The sequence below is a fragment of the Nelusetta ayraudi genome, unplaced genomic scaffold (genome assembly GCF_046127955.1).
Source record: "Nelusetta ayraudi isolate G7.1 ecotype Tasmania unplaced genomic scaffold, CSIRO-AGI_Nayr_v1 ptg000042l, whole genome shotgun sequence".
Classification (NCBI taxonomy): Eukaryota; Metazoa; Chordata; class Actinopteri; order Tetraodontiformes; family Monacanthidae; genus Nelusetta; species Nelusetta ayraudi.
The window spans coordinates 14,730,531-14,747,392 of NW_027466092.1; the positions used below are offsets into that span (position 1 = coordinate 14,730,531).

Below are 16,862 nucleotides of genomic sequence, written 5' to 3' on the forward strand. Positions count from 1 at the left end.
ACTATTAGAATGTGATTTCAGATTTGCGTACAGGCTTATATCCGGCTGCTGTACACACTTGAGTGCCTCCGGTGCCTAACTAACAATAGTGAATAAATGGCTGTTTGAATTCAAACCAGAAGTGATTCTTTGTAAAGTCAAGAAGTCAACAGCTGCGTACAGAAATACAGAAATGGCTCCCTGGCTTGATTTTAAAGAAGAAGAAGAGGAAGCCTTTATTAACCCGACATTAGGGAAATTTGCATAATTACAGCAACAACACAGTGCAGAAGAAGGAAAATGATATTGATAAAAAAGACAAAGAAATAAAATAGTTAATAGACTAAGAAAGGAAAAACCAAGATATTTACATTGTATTGGCAGTTTGATATCTACATAGTATTGACAGAAATCTCTGTCTTCAGAAACCTGTTGAGAAAATGATTATTTTATATATCCCTTGACTGCGGAGAAATTACGTTAATGTCAGAACCTCTTAAAAATGATCTCGGTGGGTGGCATTAGGACAGAACACTTGAAAAGGCACTTGTGAAAAAGATGACGAAAAACCTAAACAAATTTGTGTTTTGTTCTAAAGAAAGTAGTCCTTGTGACTGAACGTGCACGACGTGATTATAGGACACAGTTAAAAGGTCAACACATGAGTGTGCGTCATTATATGCGTTTTAATGGCATCGTGTTCTTTAATCCTATCAAAGTACCAAAATTCATTAGGTAAGTGCTGTGTCATGACGAACAGGTGTCTGAGGGGAGAACAAAAATACGGATAAAGCCAAAAAATAGCGTTTCCGGTTAAGACAGAATGAACAACCATAGACTTCATCATTATTGGCCTTCGTCACAGCCCGTGTGGGTGAAGTTCTGTCCTAAAGTGTTGTTTTGCTGCGAGGCCCAGAATAGATGCGACGCCAACTCGGCGTTAGCGCGGAAACCCACCCCCTTAATGACAGCCTGCCCGTGATTGGCTGAATTGGGTCGTCCTCTCGCAGTGGGCGGAGCCCGTGGAATAGTTTTTAATCCGACATAGATTGACTGGCGGTCGGCGACCAGTGGAGAAGAAAGAAGCGAACGCGAGTGACGGAGTTTATCCTGCTGTTCTACTCTTGGAATATCGCCTCTGGAAGTAGTTTGTGAGCGGACAGGGGGACACTGAAGCGACTCTCTTGGACGGGTGTTTAACATGAGCGAGAAACTTTGAGGGGACGCGGAGTTGGACGGAGCTTCTCTCCCCTGGAAAGCTCAACATGGATGTCCGCGAAGCAGCAACGGTGCGGCTCTGAGCAGGAATTAAAGGCTGATTCCGAGGTTATTTCTGGTCGGGACTTGGCTGACGAGGATTCGAAAGAGGCGCCCTGTTTGCCAAGTGAGTCCCCTAGCACCTTGCAGAGTCTAACATTATCTCCAAAGAACACGTTTAAGCGACTCATAAGGCGTTATCTCCTCAATTGCAGTTGGAAGATCGTCCGTGTCCAGGTCGGCGAAGGTACTGTTGCGTCTTTATACTTCAATTTTTCTCTCTTTCTCTCTCTTGTGTCGTTCTTTTGTTTTGTTTTTTCCCCCCCGTGGCATTTCCATGCCATTGAATCGTGTCAAATCACCTTGATCCCCGGCGGTGGAATAGAAATAATAAGTGTTGTGTAAGAAGCACTCGAGCAAAATGCCAAAATATGTCCGTGGCTGTGTTGATTAATCCCCGCTGGTGTTTGTTTCAGCAGGCAGAACCTTTAGCTCGGCTGTCGTGTGTGTGTGTGTGTGTGTGTGTGTGTGTGTGTGTGTGTGTGTGTGTGTGTGTGTGTGTGTGTGTGTGTGTGTGTGTGTGTGTGTGTGTGAGCTCCACTTATTAGAACCCACCCGTCGCCCCTTCCCATCTGTTGCTACGTGTCTGACCCCCCCACCACCTCTGTGTGTGCGTGTGTGTCCAGAATGGACTGCTGTGATTTTAAACACGACGCCACACAACCAAATTGCATTACAGCATTGTCAATAGTTTCACATTGATTGAATACAGACTTTGTAAATATTGTCTGAAGCAATAATTCTTATAGTTTTTTGTTGTTTGTTTGTTTTTTGTTTTTTTAAACTAAAATGAATGAACAATTTATATGGAACAAAAAAAAATACATTGATGATGTTGCGGGTCATTTTGACTCGTACTCTGTAAATTAAGGCTGAATGATAATGGAAAATAATCTGATTGCGATCCCCCCCCCCCCTCAATATTGCGATTGCAATTTAATTTGCGATTTTTTATTTTTATTTTATTTTTATCTTTTTCTCATCTATTTTTCCAGAAACAAACAATCTGTTGATCTCTTGTTTAAAAAAAAAAAAAAAGAAAGAAGAGAAAAACACACGGCAGCAGCACTGCAACACCTTTCACCATGACCTGCCTCCTCCACCGGGCACTTTACAGCACCAATTAGCCGTGTGTGTCTGCCTTCCTGCCTCCAGGTGTGCGTTATGTCACCGTGTCAGCCTGTCGTTGTCCCTGCTGTTTGCTCACTGCGCTTTGTACCTGGAGCCTCGGCGGCTCAGAATGCAGTCGGATATCATCTTGCACTGTCTAACCCAGGGGTGGGCAGTCTTTTTGACTGGTGGCCCACAATGGGTGGTAAAATGTGGCTGAGGGCACCGGAGTAGCAGCAGATGGATGGAAGGTTTTGGTGACCCACCTCATGAGAGGAAAAATATATATTATGGGATATGTAGAAAAACATGTGTCATTTGAAAATGAACCAAAGCAAAGTTCCAACAAAATCAGTGTCTCTGAAGCCCGAGGGTATTCAGCTCTTTATTGAAATTACTCTTATGATGAAATGCATTTATTTCATGACTTAATATTAATATATATATATTTCTTCAATTTCAAGTTAAAAAGCTAAACGAGCCGCATATGGCCCCCGGGCCGTAGTTTGCCCATGCCTGGTCTAACCCCATTGCCCATTCTGTCTGTGTGTGTGTGTGTGTGTGTGTGTGTGTGTGTGTGTGTGTGTGTGTGTGTGTGTGTGTGTGTGTGTGTGTGTGTGTGTGTGTGTGTGTGTGTGTGTGTGTGTGTGTGTGTGTGTGTGAGATTTAAAGTTCACAAACTACCCTTCAGCGATGAAGGACAAACACAAACATGCCCCATCGAAAATGTCCGTCTCACCCCGGAGACGGTGACGAGCCTGCACTGATGTAACTCTAACGTGTCCTCTGGCCACTTCACGTCTGCTCTTCTTCTTCTTCTTCTTCTTAAGCTGGAAATTGATGTTGCTCACAGATGACGTCTTCATCTCACAGCCGCTCAAAGCCTGACCAGGCTCGAGAGGTCGTGTGTAAATATCACATCTGATGATGTCATATTTAAGTATATATTGTTCATTAATTTAGTTTAGAAAAAACAAAACAAAAAACAATGAGAAGCGTTGCTTCATCAGAAACGTTTGATTTACAAAGTGAGTGTTCAATGTGACATAAATGGAAATACTCTAATACACTTTGGTTCAATGATGCTTCATGGATAAATCACAGCAATCCATTCTGGACACACACACACACACACACACACACACACACACACACACACACACCTCCTAAAACACACCTACACAGTAAATATTTGATCATGTGTGGTGGAAGCAGATGAATGGCATTCTGGGGGGTGCAGTAAAAGTCACCGTTCATTCTTGGGAGTCTATAACTAACACAGCTCCCAGTGTAGCGGCTCGGCTCTGCATACAGTGTCTCCATGGCCTCTGATTACACATGACGTTGATGAGCGAGCATGCAATCCATACTCCGGGTTGATGATTACCACCGCAGCTCTCTGCCTACACCAGGCATGGGAAAAACTACGGCCCGGAGGCCAAATGCGGCCCGTTAAGATTTCTTATCCGTCCCGCCGAATTTAAAGAAATGAAATAAATAGTAAGTAAGTAATAAAATAGCTGTATTTCATCCATTTGTCAGTGTTTTAAGAGTCATTTCAATAAAAAGCTCAATACTGTGGGGCTTTAAAGACACATATTTTGTTGTATTGCTTTTGTTCATTTTAAAGCACATGTTTTCTACATATCCAATGATATATTTTTTTCCTCCAATGAGGTGGGTCATCAAACCACTCCATCCATCTGCTCCTGCTCCAGCCCCATTGTCACATTTTACGACCCATTGTGGCCCCACCAGTCACAAAGCTTGCCCACCGCTGGCCTGCACTGCTCACTTCCTGTTTGGAGTCTCTGCTGCTCACTGAACGGGCGGCCGTGTCGCCGGCAGATGTGGAGGCGAGACGTGCCGCTGTCGGAGAGGCTGGGCGAGGACCCCCCTGCGCTGGCCGCCGCTCCCAGCCCCGCGCCCACGGCGGCTCCAGCGGGGCCCAACATGTCGTGGCTCCCAGAGGAGCCCCTGCTGACGCTGGACCAGCCCATCTTCCTCATGACCCCCGCAGCGCAGGCCGTGTCCGGCTTCTTTGTGTGGACCGCGCTCATCCTCACCTGCCACCAGGTAACTGCAAGTGAACGGCTGAAAGTCAAGAGATGAATTGAGGCTGTTTGTCTCTGAAGGTCCCATGTTGCCTCTTTTATTTTCTGTCAGAGTCCAGCAGAGTCGTGTTGTTGTTTTCTCTTGTTCGCTCTGGTTAAAGTAGCCGTTCTCACTTGGGGAAGTCGCAGGACCCACATTCTTTTCCTTTATCTTGAAGTCGTGACTCAAATTTATTCCACAGCACTCAAATTTATCCCACAAAAATAATTATTTATTGATATTATTGAATTGTGTGACCTGCAAAATAAATGACCAGCATTTTCTCTCTATATATACACATTTTAAAATCCGTTTTTTTAAAGAAAATGTTGCCGTGACCTAATCAAAACAGCTCCTCAACCCACTTTAGGGTACCGACCCACCAGTTGAGAAACACTGGTTTAAAGGATCCTGCAAAAAACAATTTTATGTTTTTTGCAGCAAGATGAGGATTTGTTGGACCTCCTCAATGTTTAGAAGGTGGCAAAAAAAAATATTGGTCTCTTTTGACGGAAAACATTTGGCTGCGGGTATTGGTACTTGGTTGGGAAAGGTCCCAGTGCCCTTTGTCATGTCACGCTAATTTCAAAAACTGTACATTTAGCACACACGTCAATAGAAGTAATGGACTCCTTCCTGTTAGCCAACTCTGCGACAGGAAGGAGGAGAGGAAAAGTTTACAGAAAAGAAGAAAACGGAAAGAAAGGGAAACAGACCAACAAGATCAAACATTAAGGCAACAAAAAATCCTCAAAAACAGTAAAAAAAAAAAAATGTAACTCAACCATTCACAGCAATATTACAGTTAATATTTTTTTTCTTAGGAAATTTTGATAAAATATATTTTGTGTAGTATGGCACCTTGAATACACAGAGTATATTAAAATTTGACTGAAGAAATGAGGAAAAACTCCAACAATCTGCAGGGTGTAGCTGATGGCTGTGCAGGTTGTTGTTTAATGCAGCTGTACTGGTAGCAAGCAAACACGCAGGCAGAGTTGCTTGGAAACCTCCCTCGGCAGAGCGTGAACGTGCACAAACACTCATTAAGGTGAGACTGCATCCACGTGGACGAGGCTCAGCAGATCTTCCCCCAGTGGGAGTTTCCCTCTGCGGCCTCGGAAGTTTCTCTCCTCGTCGAGTCAACGTGACAATGAGTGGTAAACTGAAGGCTTTATGCTCTCTGATGCCTCTCCACACCCCCGATAAAAAAAAAAAAATCTTTCTCTTGTTCATCCCAGATCTACATGCACCTGCGCTTCTACAGCTCCCCGAGGGAGCAGCGCCACATTGTCAGGATCCTCTTCATCGTCCCCATCTACGCCTTCGACTCCTGGCTCAGCCTCCTCTTTTTCACCAACGACCAGTACTACGTGTACTTTGACACCGTGCGGGACTGCTACGAGGGTGAGGCTTTGATTTGTCCTCAACTTGACCGCTGATGTGGTTGCAGTTTTCTTTTCTTTTTTTAATTGCATTGACTCAGCAGGCAGCAAGGGCAGCGGGCAAAGACGATCGATGGAGTGTTTTCAAAGCTCAGGGCGAACACGAGCGCAGCTCCAGCGCAGGGCTGATGTTGCACCGCGGCCGGTTGTTGGTCCAGCGGTGGCTTTTCTAAATGTAGCTCATTGAAATCGTTGTCAAATCAGACCCCAGTCCAACACTTTGATTCATTGTAGATGGTTCTGCCAGTGCGGTGAGGGTCTGTTGTTGAGAGTCTTCAGTTGATCTTTGCCTTGTGATTCTATGCCGGTGGTGCAGTGGTTAGTGCTGCAGCTTGTTGAAGGTCGTGGGTTCAGTTTCCCTGTGTGTGTGTGTGGGTTCTCTCCAAGTTCTCCAGCTTCCTTCCACAGTCCAAAAACACACCTGTGAGGTGAACTCTAGTGTGTGTGTGTGTGTGTGTGTGTGTGTGTGTGTGTGTGTGTGTGTGTGTGTGTGTGTGTGTGTGTGTGTGTGTGTGTGTGTGTGTGTGTGTGTGTGTGTGTGTGTGTGTGTGTGTGTGTGTGTGTGTGTGTGTGTGTGTGTGTGTGTGTCTTTGTTTGTCTCTATGTGGCCCTGTGATGAACTGGCCACTTGTCCAGGGTGTCACCCTATGACAGCTGGAGGCTCCAGCAGACCCTCGAGACCCTGAGCTCTGGAGGAAGAGGGTATTGGAAAAGGATGGATGGATTTCACCCTGAGCTGCTGTTAAATGGCCGAGTTTCTGTCAATGAGTTTGAAGATGAGGGAGGAGACCCCTGGTGGCCAGCCAGTCCTTTGAAATCAGGACGGATGTGCAGGGGCCGCGTTGTGATGCATCCAGCAGTAGTTGCAATTTTCTGCTACTCATTTACAATTTTTATTGCGCCGACGTGCGTCACCAGGTGAAGAGTGAGCCAGATGCCTTATTGTCCTCCCTGGTTGAGGCGGCCGGTCTGCCGCTCCCTGCTGAGGTGATGAGGATGGAACCACTCTGCAGGCTGCAGTGTCACTTCCTGTCTGCCAGAAGCGATGACGTCACATTGAAGCAAATTTGGATCCGAGACGCTCGGCGTGCCTGCTGATTCATTATCGACTGTTCTCTCCTCCTCCTACTCCCCCTCTTTCTCCTTCTTCTCCTCTTCCCCCTCCCTCTCCTCTTGCTCCTTTTACTCCGTCTCCTCCTCCTACTCCCCCTCTTTCTCCTTCTTCTCCTCTTCCCCCTCCCTCTCCTCTTGCTCCTTTTACTCCGTCTCCTCCTACTCCCCCTCTTTCTCCTTCTTCTCCTCTTCCTCCTCCCTCTCCTCTTGCTCCTTTTACTCCATCTCCTCCTCCTATTTCTTCTCCTTGTCCTCCTCCTACTCCTCCTCTTCCTCCTCCCTCTCCTCTTGTTCCTTCTGCAAGTTCTCCTCCTCCCCATCACCTCCTCTGCCCCCTCCTCCTTCTTCTCCTCTTCCCCCTCCCTCTCCTCTTGCTCCTTTTACTCCGTCTCCTCCTCCTACTCCCCCTCTTTCTCCTTCTTCTCCTCTTCCCCCTCCCTCTCCTCTTGCTCCTTTTACTCCGTCTCCTCCTCCTACTCCTCCTCTTTCTCCTTCTCCTCTTCCCCCTCCCTCTCCTCTTGCTCCTTTTACTCGTCTCCTTCTCCTTGTCCTCCTCCTACTCCTCCTCTTCCTCCTCCCTCTCCTCTTGTTCCTTCTGCAAGTTCTCCTCCTCCCCCATCACCTCCTTTGCCCCCTCCTCCTTCTGCTCCTCCTCCTCCTCCTATATTTCCTGTCACCATCTCTGATGAGACTAATCTTTGTCTCCCGTCACGTCCCCCGCCACTCTCAAACGGAGTCGTTCCACCTTCTTCCCTCCTTTTTTTTTTGACCTCCTCAGCCCGGCCCGACCCCTCTCCAGCCCCCGAGCCAGGCTTTGACCCACCTGTTGCCTGGCAACAGCGCTCGCATATCCTGCTCCTCACCGTGCGCCGCGTGAACAAGCCGCTCTCGACTAAACTTGCGGCAGAGTTGCTGGTGGTGGTGGTGGTGGTCGGTTGCGTCGCCGCTCCTGCTGCCGTCACCACGGCAACAAAGCGGCGAACTGGGGCTGAGAAGTTCAAGGCCTCCGCAGTTTAACACAGAGCAGAGCAGAGCAGAGCAGAGCCTGAGCTGCCTCCAGGTCTCGGTCGCTGCCGCACCAGTCAGTCAGTGTCAGTTGGAGACGCTGCATTCCTGGCTGGATCTCACTCACTCACTCACTCACTCACTCACTCACTCACTCACTCTTTCACTCACTCACTCTTTCACTCACTCACTCTTTCACTCATTCACTCTTTCACTCATTCACTCATTCACTCTCACTCTCACTCTCTCTCTGACGGGCGTGTACAGCAGACCACAGTTGCCGGTGGCGGAATGATGTAGCGCCTGTCTTTGAGGGTGCGTGAAGAAGTGACGTTGGGAGAACGCAAATCAGAATAATGAGTTAATGAGTCAGAAGCAGAGTGACGGCAGCTCATGAAAGGAACCATGAGTCACAGCAGACAGTCGGCTGAAGTTCAGTCGGTGGGGCGTTTTGTTTGCTTAACTTCATTTCTTTTTTTCTTTTTTTTAACATTTACATTAACTTGAACACTACAGAGATGCTTTCATACATACACATGCATACACTTTCCAGTCCGTACATCTTTACTGTGACATTACTGTTTACCTAAGTTTTTGTTTTATACAAGTCCTGGACAAAGAAATCTTAAATCAGCCACACCCATTACCTATAGAGATAACTAAGTTTAGTTACATGCGCTGCCTCAAGATATACATAGCTTTGCATACTTGCATAATCTCATAATAATTTGACTGAGTGCCTCATGAACTTGTAGAATTCATTGGTTCTACCCTGACATAGGCTATGCGCCTATGTATGTCTAAGTATGGAAATTTGGTATTTATTGGTTTCGGTCAAATCTAGTTTGTAGTTGCTCGTCAAGCAACTGGCTCTAATCAGTGACTTTTTAAACACAATAATTCTAAACACGTTCTATTTTGACAGAAGAACATGGCCATGATAAATTTTCCCTCTTACACATACACAGGAAAAACCTCTTTTCATCTTGGTAATGACTGAATTGAGAAATGACTAAATCTAAACTGACTTTAGACTCTGTGAGGTCAGGGTTCAGTCTGAAACTGGGTGTTCACAGCACAGTGACTGACTGGCTCTTTTCATTTGTGTGGCTGAACCATTATTAGTTCCCATTTCGACATTTCATTGATTCACCGAAGCTAATTTAAAAGTGTTTAGAAATCACAATGGCAATTAAGTATGTTTGTTTTCATTGCAGACCCAGGAGATCCTCATTTAATTTTGCTTTTAATGATTAAGTCATGGAGTCTAACTGATCAACAAATAGTTAAAATTGCAATTTCTCTTTTCTTTTCTTCCCAGCATTTGTTATTTACAACTTCCTCAGTCTGTGCTATGAATACCTGGGAGGAGAGAGCGCCATCATGGCCGAGATCAGGGGGAAACCCATCGAGTAGGTCTCACACTTCATCCTCATCCCCTTCTCAAAGCCAGTGTGAAACCAGCCCTTGGTCACCGCTGACCAAAGTCATGGCTAGATGAAAAATAAAAGCATTAACATTTAACATTAACAACGCCTGAACCAAGTTTGACTGCATCTTGTGCCGTCTGCTCAGGTCCAGCTGCATGTACGGCACCTGCTGCCTGCGGGGGAAGGCCTACTCCATCGGCTTCCTGCGCTTCTGCAAGCAGGCCACGCTGCAGTTCTGTGTGGTGAAGCCGCTCATGGCCATCATCACCGTCGTCCTGCAGGCCTACGGCAAATACCGGGACGGAGACTTCGAGTGAGTGGAGGGAAGCGTTGGAGGCCGAGTGGCTCTCATGGAAACTCTTCAAAGGCAGTCGTACCTGGGAGGCGGAGTCAGAGTTCCTGGTTGCCTCCTCCTTATGCGGCCTGTGCAGCATGTAGCTTGTCACGCTGGGAATATACAAGTCTTATCTGGAAATTTCCTGGTCCTTATAACTTTTTCGGAAAAATTAAAAGTCCATGACTTAAAAATGTACAACAGAAAGGTCAAAGGTCGTTTTGTTGTCTTGTCAACTGTAAAACTACAGGCATTTATTTTTGTATTGCTATCTATGGGAAAAATGCTTTTTAGCCTGCATGGGATTTTTGGCTGCAGTACCTCAAGTGGCCACTGGAAGAAATTTGCCACACCACCTCATTAGCAGTCCGGTGTCTGGTTCTTACGATACATCCATGGGCAAAACACAGAAGCTGATTGGCCGAACCCTCCGCCTGTCTATCACACTTGTGCCAGGCAGGTTTAGCTCAAGTGTCCCAGTTGTCCTGTAGGAACAGCCGTCAGGTTGCATTCAGTATGGGGACGTTCCAGAGTCGTTGCCAATCCTCTCTCTCTCTCTCTCTCTCTCTCTCTCTCTCTCTCTCTCTCTCTCTCTCTCTCTCTCTCTCTCTCTCTCTCTCTCTCTCTCCCTCTCTCTCCTCCACAGCGTTGCCAGCGGCTACCTGTACATCACCATCATCTACAACATCTCAGTCAGCCTGTCCCTCTACGCCCTCTTCCTCTTCTACTTCTCCACCAGGGAGCTGCTCAGCCCCTACAGCCCCATGCTCAAGTTCCTCATGGTCAAGTCGGTCATCTTCCTGTCCTTCTGGCAGGGTGAGGACTCTCTGCCGACCCCTCAGCCCCCGACCCCACGCTTTTGTTTGTTTGTGGTTTGTCTGTTTTTAATTAGCCGTCTGCCCTCGTGTGAGCAGGCCTCCTGCTGGCCATCCTGGAGACGTGCGGCGCCATCCCTCAGATCAACTCCCTGGAGGTGTCGGTGGGCGAGGGCACGGTCGCCGCCGGCTACCAGAACTTCATCATTTGCGTGGAGATGTTTTTCGCAGCGCTGGCCTTGCGCCACGCCTTCACCTACAGAGTTTACATGGACAAGAGTCTGGACTCGCAAGGTGGGAGAGGGGCAGGGTGGGGTGGGGGGGGGGTGGGTGTCGACTGTGATGGAGACACTTGACTGCATGTTGTACTAACACCTCCTCAATTCCTGTTTTCTGTCTCTCTTTCTCTTCCACTCACACCGCTCTCTCTCTTCTCTCCTGTCTCTTGTTTTTCCATGTTTCTGCTCGTCCACCTTTTTTCTCTCACGCGTCTCTCTCTTCCTCTCTGCCGGGCCATTAAAGGACCGCTTCCCACTTACGGACACTTTGGTAGGTTTTCACGTTGCCTCACTTGCTTGATTGTAGTTTAGTTCCCCCTTCTCCAGAACTTCCTGTCTCGTTAAAGTCCTATGTTGTCCTCGTTACCCACACCTTGTTTTTGCTGCCTCAGATCCCACTGAGTAGCTACCCTGGAATTCCATGGCTTATTTAGCCCTCTGTTTACAGCCCGTTGCAAAAACACAAGCTCAAGTTTATCATCCTGCTGAAACTTTCTGCTCTCTGCCTGCAAAATGAGCCCATTTAAACCAGGATGGACCTTTGCCACCTCTAACACGCTGGTGATGCAGTCAGACATTAACATGCATAACATTAAGTCACTTCAGCACAGTAATCCAGTTTGAAAGTTATTCAGTGGTGCTCACTGGTTCCCTCCTTCCTGTTTCCCAAACATTCCAGTCTGCTGCTACCGTTTGTTTTATTGGGATTGCTGGCAAAAAGCATAAATACCCGACATTTGTGTGGAGTGAGCCTCCTTTTCTCTCTTCCTGGAACCCCGTTATAATTCACCTGCACTGTTCTCTAACTCCCTCCCTCCCCCTGCTGGTGCGCTCCCTTTGAATGGCTGTGGAAGCCTCCTCTGAATCACTTGTCCTTCGTTGCTTGACTCCACTCTTGTTCTGCTCCTGCTAAATGTACTAAATCTCTGCTCTCCCCCGTCGTTCCGACCGGCTCCGCTTTTCCTTCTTTCCTCCCGCTGCTCTGCACTCCCCCACCGCTACCTCGGATAAATCACCACCAGTCCACGTTCTCTTTATGCTCTTTACCCCCCCCCCCCCCCCCCCCCCACGTCCTCCCTCTTGATTACCTTTTTAAAATTCTTTTGTTCAGACACGCAACTAAGAACTATTTAATCTAAACATGGGCAAACCATGGCCCCAGGCAGCCCGTTGAGCTTTTTTTTTTTTTTTTGAAATTGTATCTTTATTTGGAACGGACCGGCAAATTGCACAGTAGAGCAGAATTAAAGCTAATCCAGATCAATCGTGCTATCCTGCACTCCTAGGAAAACCTCCTCCTTAAGCATGCACCGGTTGGATGAATTGGATACTCAGTTGTAGAGAACTTTGATACAATTTAAATTTTGAGTGAGTCAAACAGTTCACAAGAACACTGAACAAACAAATAAGAACCTGGGGGGGTCACCAGCAGTCGCTACCGCTAAAAGACAACAACATAATAACCAAACAGAAATGAGTAATTCAGTCAATTGTAAAAAAGTAGTGCCAGTAAGTATCATAAAAGAATCTGCTCTCGTGGCTGTTATAAATAAAATCCATTTGTTCCAGATTTGGAAAAAATGTGTCTTCCGTTAAGCATTTTTCATCTGAAGAAATTATATTAGTAGTAAGTCAGTCGAAAATAGTTGTATTTCATCTTCCTTTTTTTCAGTGTTTCAAGAGTCATTTCAATAAAGAGCTAAATACCGTCGGGCTTCAAAGACACAGATTTTGTTGTAACGTTGCTTTTGTTTATTTTCAATTGACATTGAAGCAAAATGTTTTCTACACAACCCATGATGTATGTTTTTGTCCTATGAGGTGGGTCAGCAAAACACTCCATCCATCTGCTCCTGCTCCGCCCCCTCTGTCACATTTTAGAACCCACTGTGGCCCACCAGTCAAAAAGTTTCCCCACCCCTGTTCGCATGTCTGTGCAAAAGAATTTCTAAAAGTGAATCATTATAAGAAGACATGATGAATATGTTTGTGTTTGTGCTTTCCGCCCTCTCTGGTTCTGACCTTCTTCACCAACCCCCCCCCCCCAACCCCCCTGCAGGCCGCTGCGCACCCATGAAGAGCATCTCCAGCAGCCTGAAGGAGACCATGAGCCCCGGCGACATGGTCCAGGATGCCATCCACAACTTCTCTCCGGCCTACCAGCAGTACACCCAGCAGTCCACGCTGGAGCAGGGGGCACCGCCCCCGCCCAGCTCCCGCAGCCACGGAGCCGTCGGCGGCCGCAGCGACACGGAGAAGACGCTGCTGCTCAGCTCCGACGACGAGTTCTAGAGGCCCCGACCTCCAAATCAACAGCCGGACCAGACTTTCTGTTGTTATTTTTAAATGATTTTTTTTTTTATGTGTTCTCAGACAGTACTTCATCCTGCTGTGCTGCCGAGGCCTCGTCAGTGCGTTGCGGGCAGAGGTCTTCACGAAAGGACATTGCGCATGCACACACACACACATGCATGCACGCCTCTTCCTGGCATCGAATAATCTGGATGTGATTCTTGTTGGAAAGTGTGCGAGTCCGTCGGCCAACGCTTCCTGCTTCCTGCTTGAACAGGAGGTTCATTTCATATCTCAGCAGTTTTGTTTCACTGCGAATTCCAGCTCCTTAACGCAACTTAGTTTTTTTGTTTTGCTGTGCTCCGAATCGTCCGGTTTTGTTTTTTTCCAAGGTCATCTTGTTTTTTGACATGGTGCGCCAAAAAACTCGTCCTTCAACTTTCAACCTTTTCATTTGCTAAGATGTAACTAATATTGATATATATTTATTTGCTGCAATGGAGTGCATTTGTTGGGCTAAAATTGCTTCTATTTTTTAATTGTGGATTATACAGATTCGGTACAAATTTATGGAGGAATGTACCTTTTTTTTTTTGAGCTGGTGTCAGACCCTGTTGCAGTATGAGGAGAGACTCAAACTGAGCTCCCATCAGTTTGATGGATCAATGCTCGTATTGATATTGTGGGAGCAGATGAAAACTAGGGAGCAGATTATGGATTATACAGTGGTTCAGTGGGCAACTGGAGTGAAGCAGCGGTGGTCAGGATTACCCGAGTGTAACTGGGACAGTGTTTGAATGGGTGGGATTAAACCTCTGCACAGCACAATGTAGGTTAACTGGATTGAAGTAAACAAGCATCAGGAAAATATAGGTTACAGCTAAATTTTGATGCAAGTTTTTCTAATATTTTCTCAATAATGTTAAAGTCTTAAAGCAACTCTTTAAAGGTCCTAGATACCAGACCCGGTTTCCCATCATGTTCTCCCTCGGCTCCAGTCGGGTTGTAGCCTGACTCGGTAAATTGTTCACAAAACTCCAAGACAACAGCATGCTTAGCCCTCTGTTCACAGCCTTCTGCAAAACTGCAAGCAAACACTTAGTACTGTCATTGAGTCAGGAAACACCAGGTCTGGGATGTTGCCACTGACCTGGGAGAGGTATCAAGCACCCTTTGAGACATCACCAAGGGCTGATTTCCAGAACTGTGGTTCGGTACACACTGTAAAATTAGAGCAGCAAGAAAAAAGTAAATGTTGGTTCTCTCATTTCTGGGGGCTCATTTTGAGACAACATCATAAAGAGCTGTTATAGAAAGAATCAGAATAAATACAATTTAATCCAGAACTGAAATATAAGGATCAAGTGAACAGACGTTCGACAGCGGCTGCTGACATGGGATGTAATGCTGACTGGCTGGTTATTGATCCGTGCAGCTCCTCATTAAATCTGAGTTACACGCCATCCTGTTTTCAGACCAAACATGGAGAAAGTCAAAGCCTCAAACAGCTCTGGGTTGACTTGTTTTTCTTTGGCAAAACGAGTCAAACTTTAAATTAGCTAGCAGCTGCCCCCCATTACCCTCGCTGGAATGCTGAGCTCATGTCTGAGAGCTCAAAATGAATTTTGTCGGATGTGCTCAGCGCATCGGAATCCAGCTGTATTTTGTGAAGTTGCTGCACTTACTATTGAAGTCAGTGAGCCACATTCATTGCTGTGCTGTTCCTGTGCTTGAGCACCAGGGGTCAGCAGAGAGCGGTCGTCTGGCGCTGTAAAAGCAGAACGTTAGTGCTAGCTTAGCGCCCCAGGTAGTCGTCGTGGCTCAATGTGGTTTCTGGCGGCTTGTCCGGATAATTTTGCTCATAAAACCAGACGCTGGTAAATGTATGGAGCACTGAAGTTGTTGGTTAACGTTCTTTCAGTTCTTATGACCCTTGGTCATTCTCGGACTCGGATTTATCAAAGAGCTGCAAGTCCAGAATTCCCCTCAGATGACCTGCGCACTCATGTTGCGTTGTTTTTCCGGTCAGTGACAGCAAGCTGACGAAACGTGGTTAAAGCAGAGTGTGTAGGTGTTGATGTTGAATCATGGGAGCGTTTCCTTTCTTCAATGCAGCTTATTCTTTTTGCATGTTACACTTTCAAAGTCAGCTTTGCACACCCAGCAGAGAAGTCAAGTTTTGCACTTTTGATTATGTCAACCTTAAAATGAATCTTAAACCTACTCTGTACGTTTTTATATGACATTTGACTTGTCTTATCAGATACAGTATGTTAATATAAGTGGAATGGTGTAGACTGAAGTACCTGCCCACAGGAGATATATGTGCGAATAGTTTTGTCTTACAAGTCATAAAGGTGAGCAAAAAATATTTAGTTTTGTATTTTAAAAGCTTTTTTGTTTCATCAAGTTTTTCATTACATGTATAAATTAAAAAAAAAAAAAGTCTTGATACTTTGATTTCAAGTGTAAGAAATAAAGTTATTTTCTAGTCTCAATATAAAATTGTTTTCTGCTAGTTATTAAAATGCTTTTGTATTTCCTCACTTTTACCATGAAACGCAATTCTGAAAAGACAAACAACAGTACATGGTTATTTTACCACAAAATTTCTAGTTTCAAAATAATTTTTGCGATTCGCTGTCTGGAAGACAGGGAAGAACCGCTGTTGACAATATGGAGCTGACACTTGGCCTGGTGTGCACAGCAGAACCTGCAACACCTCCAACCTGCTGGCTGTGAAGTGAGAGCAGCAACTGCTGCGTCGCTGCGTAGAGTATGGTTGTGGTTGCACATCTTATTGTAGACACTCTACATAACCCCAGATACCCCCACCATCATCACCACTGCTGACACCTGCCTTGGGCAAACTATGGCCGGGGGGCCATATGGGGCCCGTTAAGCTTTGTAATCCGGCCCGTAGAACTTGAAGAAATGATATTATTCATAAGTCATAAAATCGCTGTACTTCATCCATTTTTTTCAGTGTTTTAAGAGTCATTTCAATAATGAGCTAAATACAGTGGCATTTTGTTGTAACGCTTTTGTTCATTTTCAATTTACATGAACGCGCGTTTTCTACGTATCCCATGATGAATGTTTTCCTCGTATGAGGTGGGTCACCAAAACACTCCATCCATCTGCTCCTGCTGTTCCGGCCCCTCTGTCACATTTTAGAACCCACTGTGGCCCCACCAGTCAAAAGGTTTGCCCACCCCTGGCCTACAACATCGGTGTCAAACTCTGGCCGGCAGACCAAATTTGGGCCACAGTGTCATTATATTTGGCCTGCGAGGCGATACAAAACCACTACCAGAGCTGGCTCGCCGATATTATACAGCACCTGTACCGTTGATCCCAGAATGCTCCGCTGGTATTTTGGCATGTCAATCAAGATGGGGTGTTCGTTGAAGGATATGAACTTATTGGTTGATTGAAATGTTTTATTCGCTCGTGAAAAAAGGTTACTGTTGAACTTAAAATCAGAAGGCTGCAAGTTAAAAAAAAAAAAAAAAAAGTTATGAAAAATGTATTTAGACTTTAATTTGATTAGTTTTTTTTATTTGAAATATGATTTTGCACATTTGCAATATAAAGTTATTAATTGTATAGTACGTATTAAGTACGTTTCATATTCAGATAGAGGCAAA

The 16,862-nt window shown here is 45.8% G+C and overlaps 1 protein-coding gene across 2 annotated transcripts; it reads left to right on the forward strand.

Annotated features, from left to right (window-relative positions):
• The first annotated feature begins 901 nt into the window (after window positions 1-901).
• On the forward strand, window positions 902-15,717 carry tmem184ba (transmembrane protein 184ba). 2 transcript variants are annotated; one of them, XM_076034748.1, is made up of 10 exons: window positions 902-1,363; window positions 1,452-1,483; window positions 4,255-4,482; window positions 5,742-5,907; window positions 9,385-9,475; window positions 9,639-9,806; window positions 10,474-10,643; window positions 10,742-10,936; window positions 11,165-11,191; window positions 12,980-15,717. In XM_076034748.1, exons 1-10 carry the CDS (start codon window positions 1,249-1,251, stop codon window positions 13,210-13,212), a joined length of 1,425 nt encoding a protein of 474 aa, XP_075890863.1. In that variant the 5' UTR covers window positions 902-1,248; the 3' UTR covers window positions 13,213-15,717. The 2 variants fall into 2 exon arrangements, with proteins under 2 accessions (XP_075890863.1, XP_075890864.1); XM_076034749.1 differs by lacking the exon at window positions 11,165-11,191 and having other exon boundaries at window positions 908-1,363.
• Window positions 15,718-16,862: the final 1,145 nt, after the last annotated feature.

What these genes read in the sequence shown, in the direction of transcription:
- tmem184ba (XM_076034748.1), top strand. Translation starts at nt 1,249, where the DNA reads ATGTCCGCGAAGCAGCAACGGTGCGGCTCTGAGCAGGAATTAAAGGCT. An exon ending in CGTGCGGGACTGCTACGAGG is followed by an intron (nt 5,908 to 9,384) that starts GTGAGGCTTTGA and finishes TTTTCTTCCCAG; the next exon opens with CATTTGTTATTTACAACTTC. An exon ending in TACCGGGACGGAGACTTCGA is followed by an intron (nt 9,807 to 10,473) that starts GTGAGTGGAGGG and finishes TCTCCTCCACAG; the next exon opens with CGTTGCCAGCGGCTACCTGT.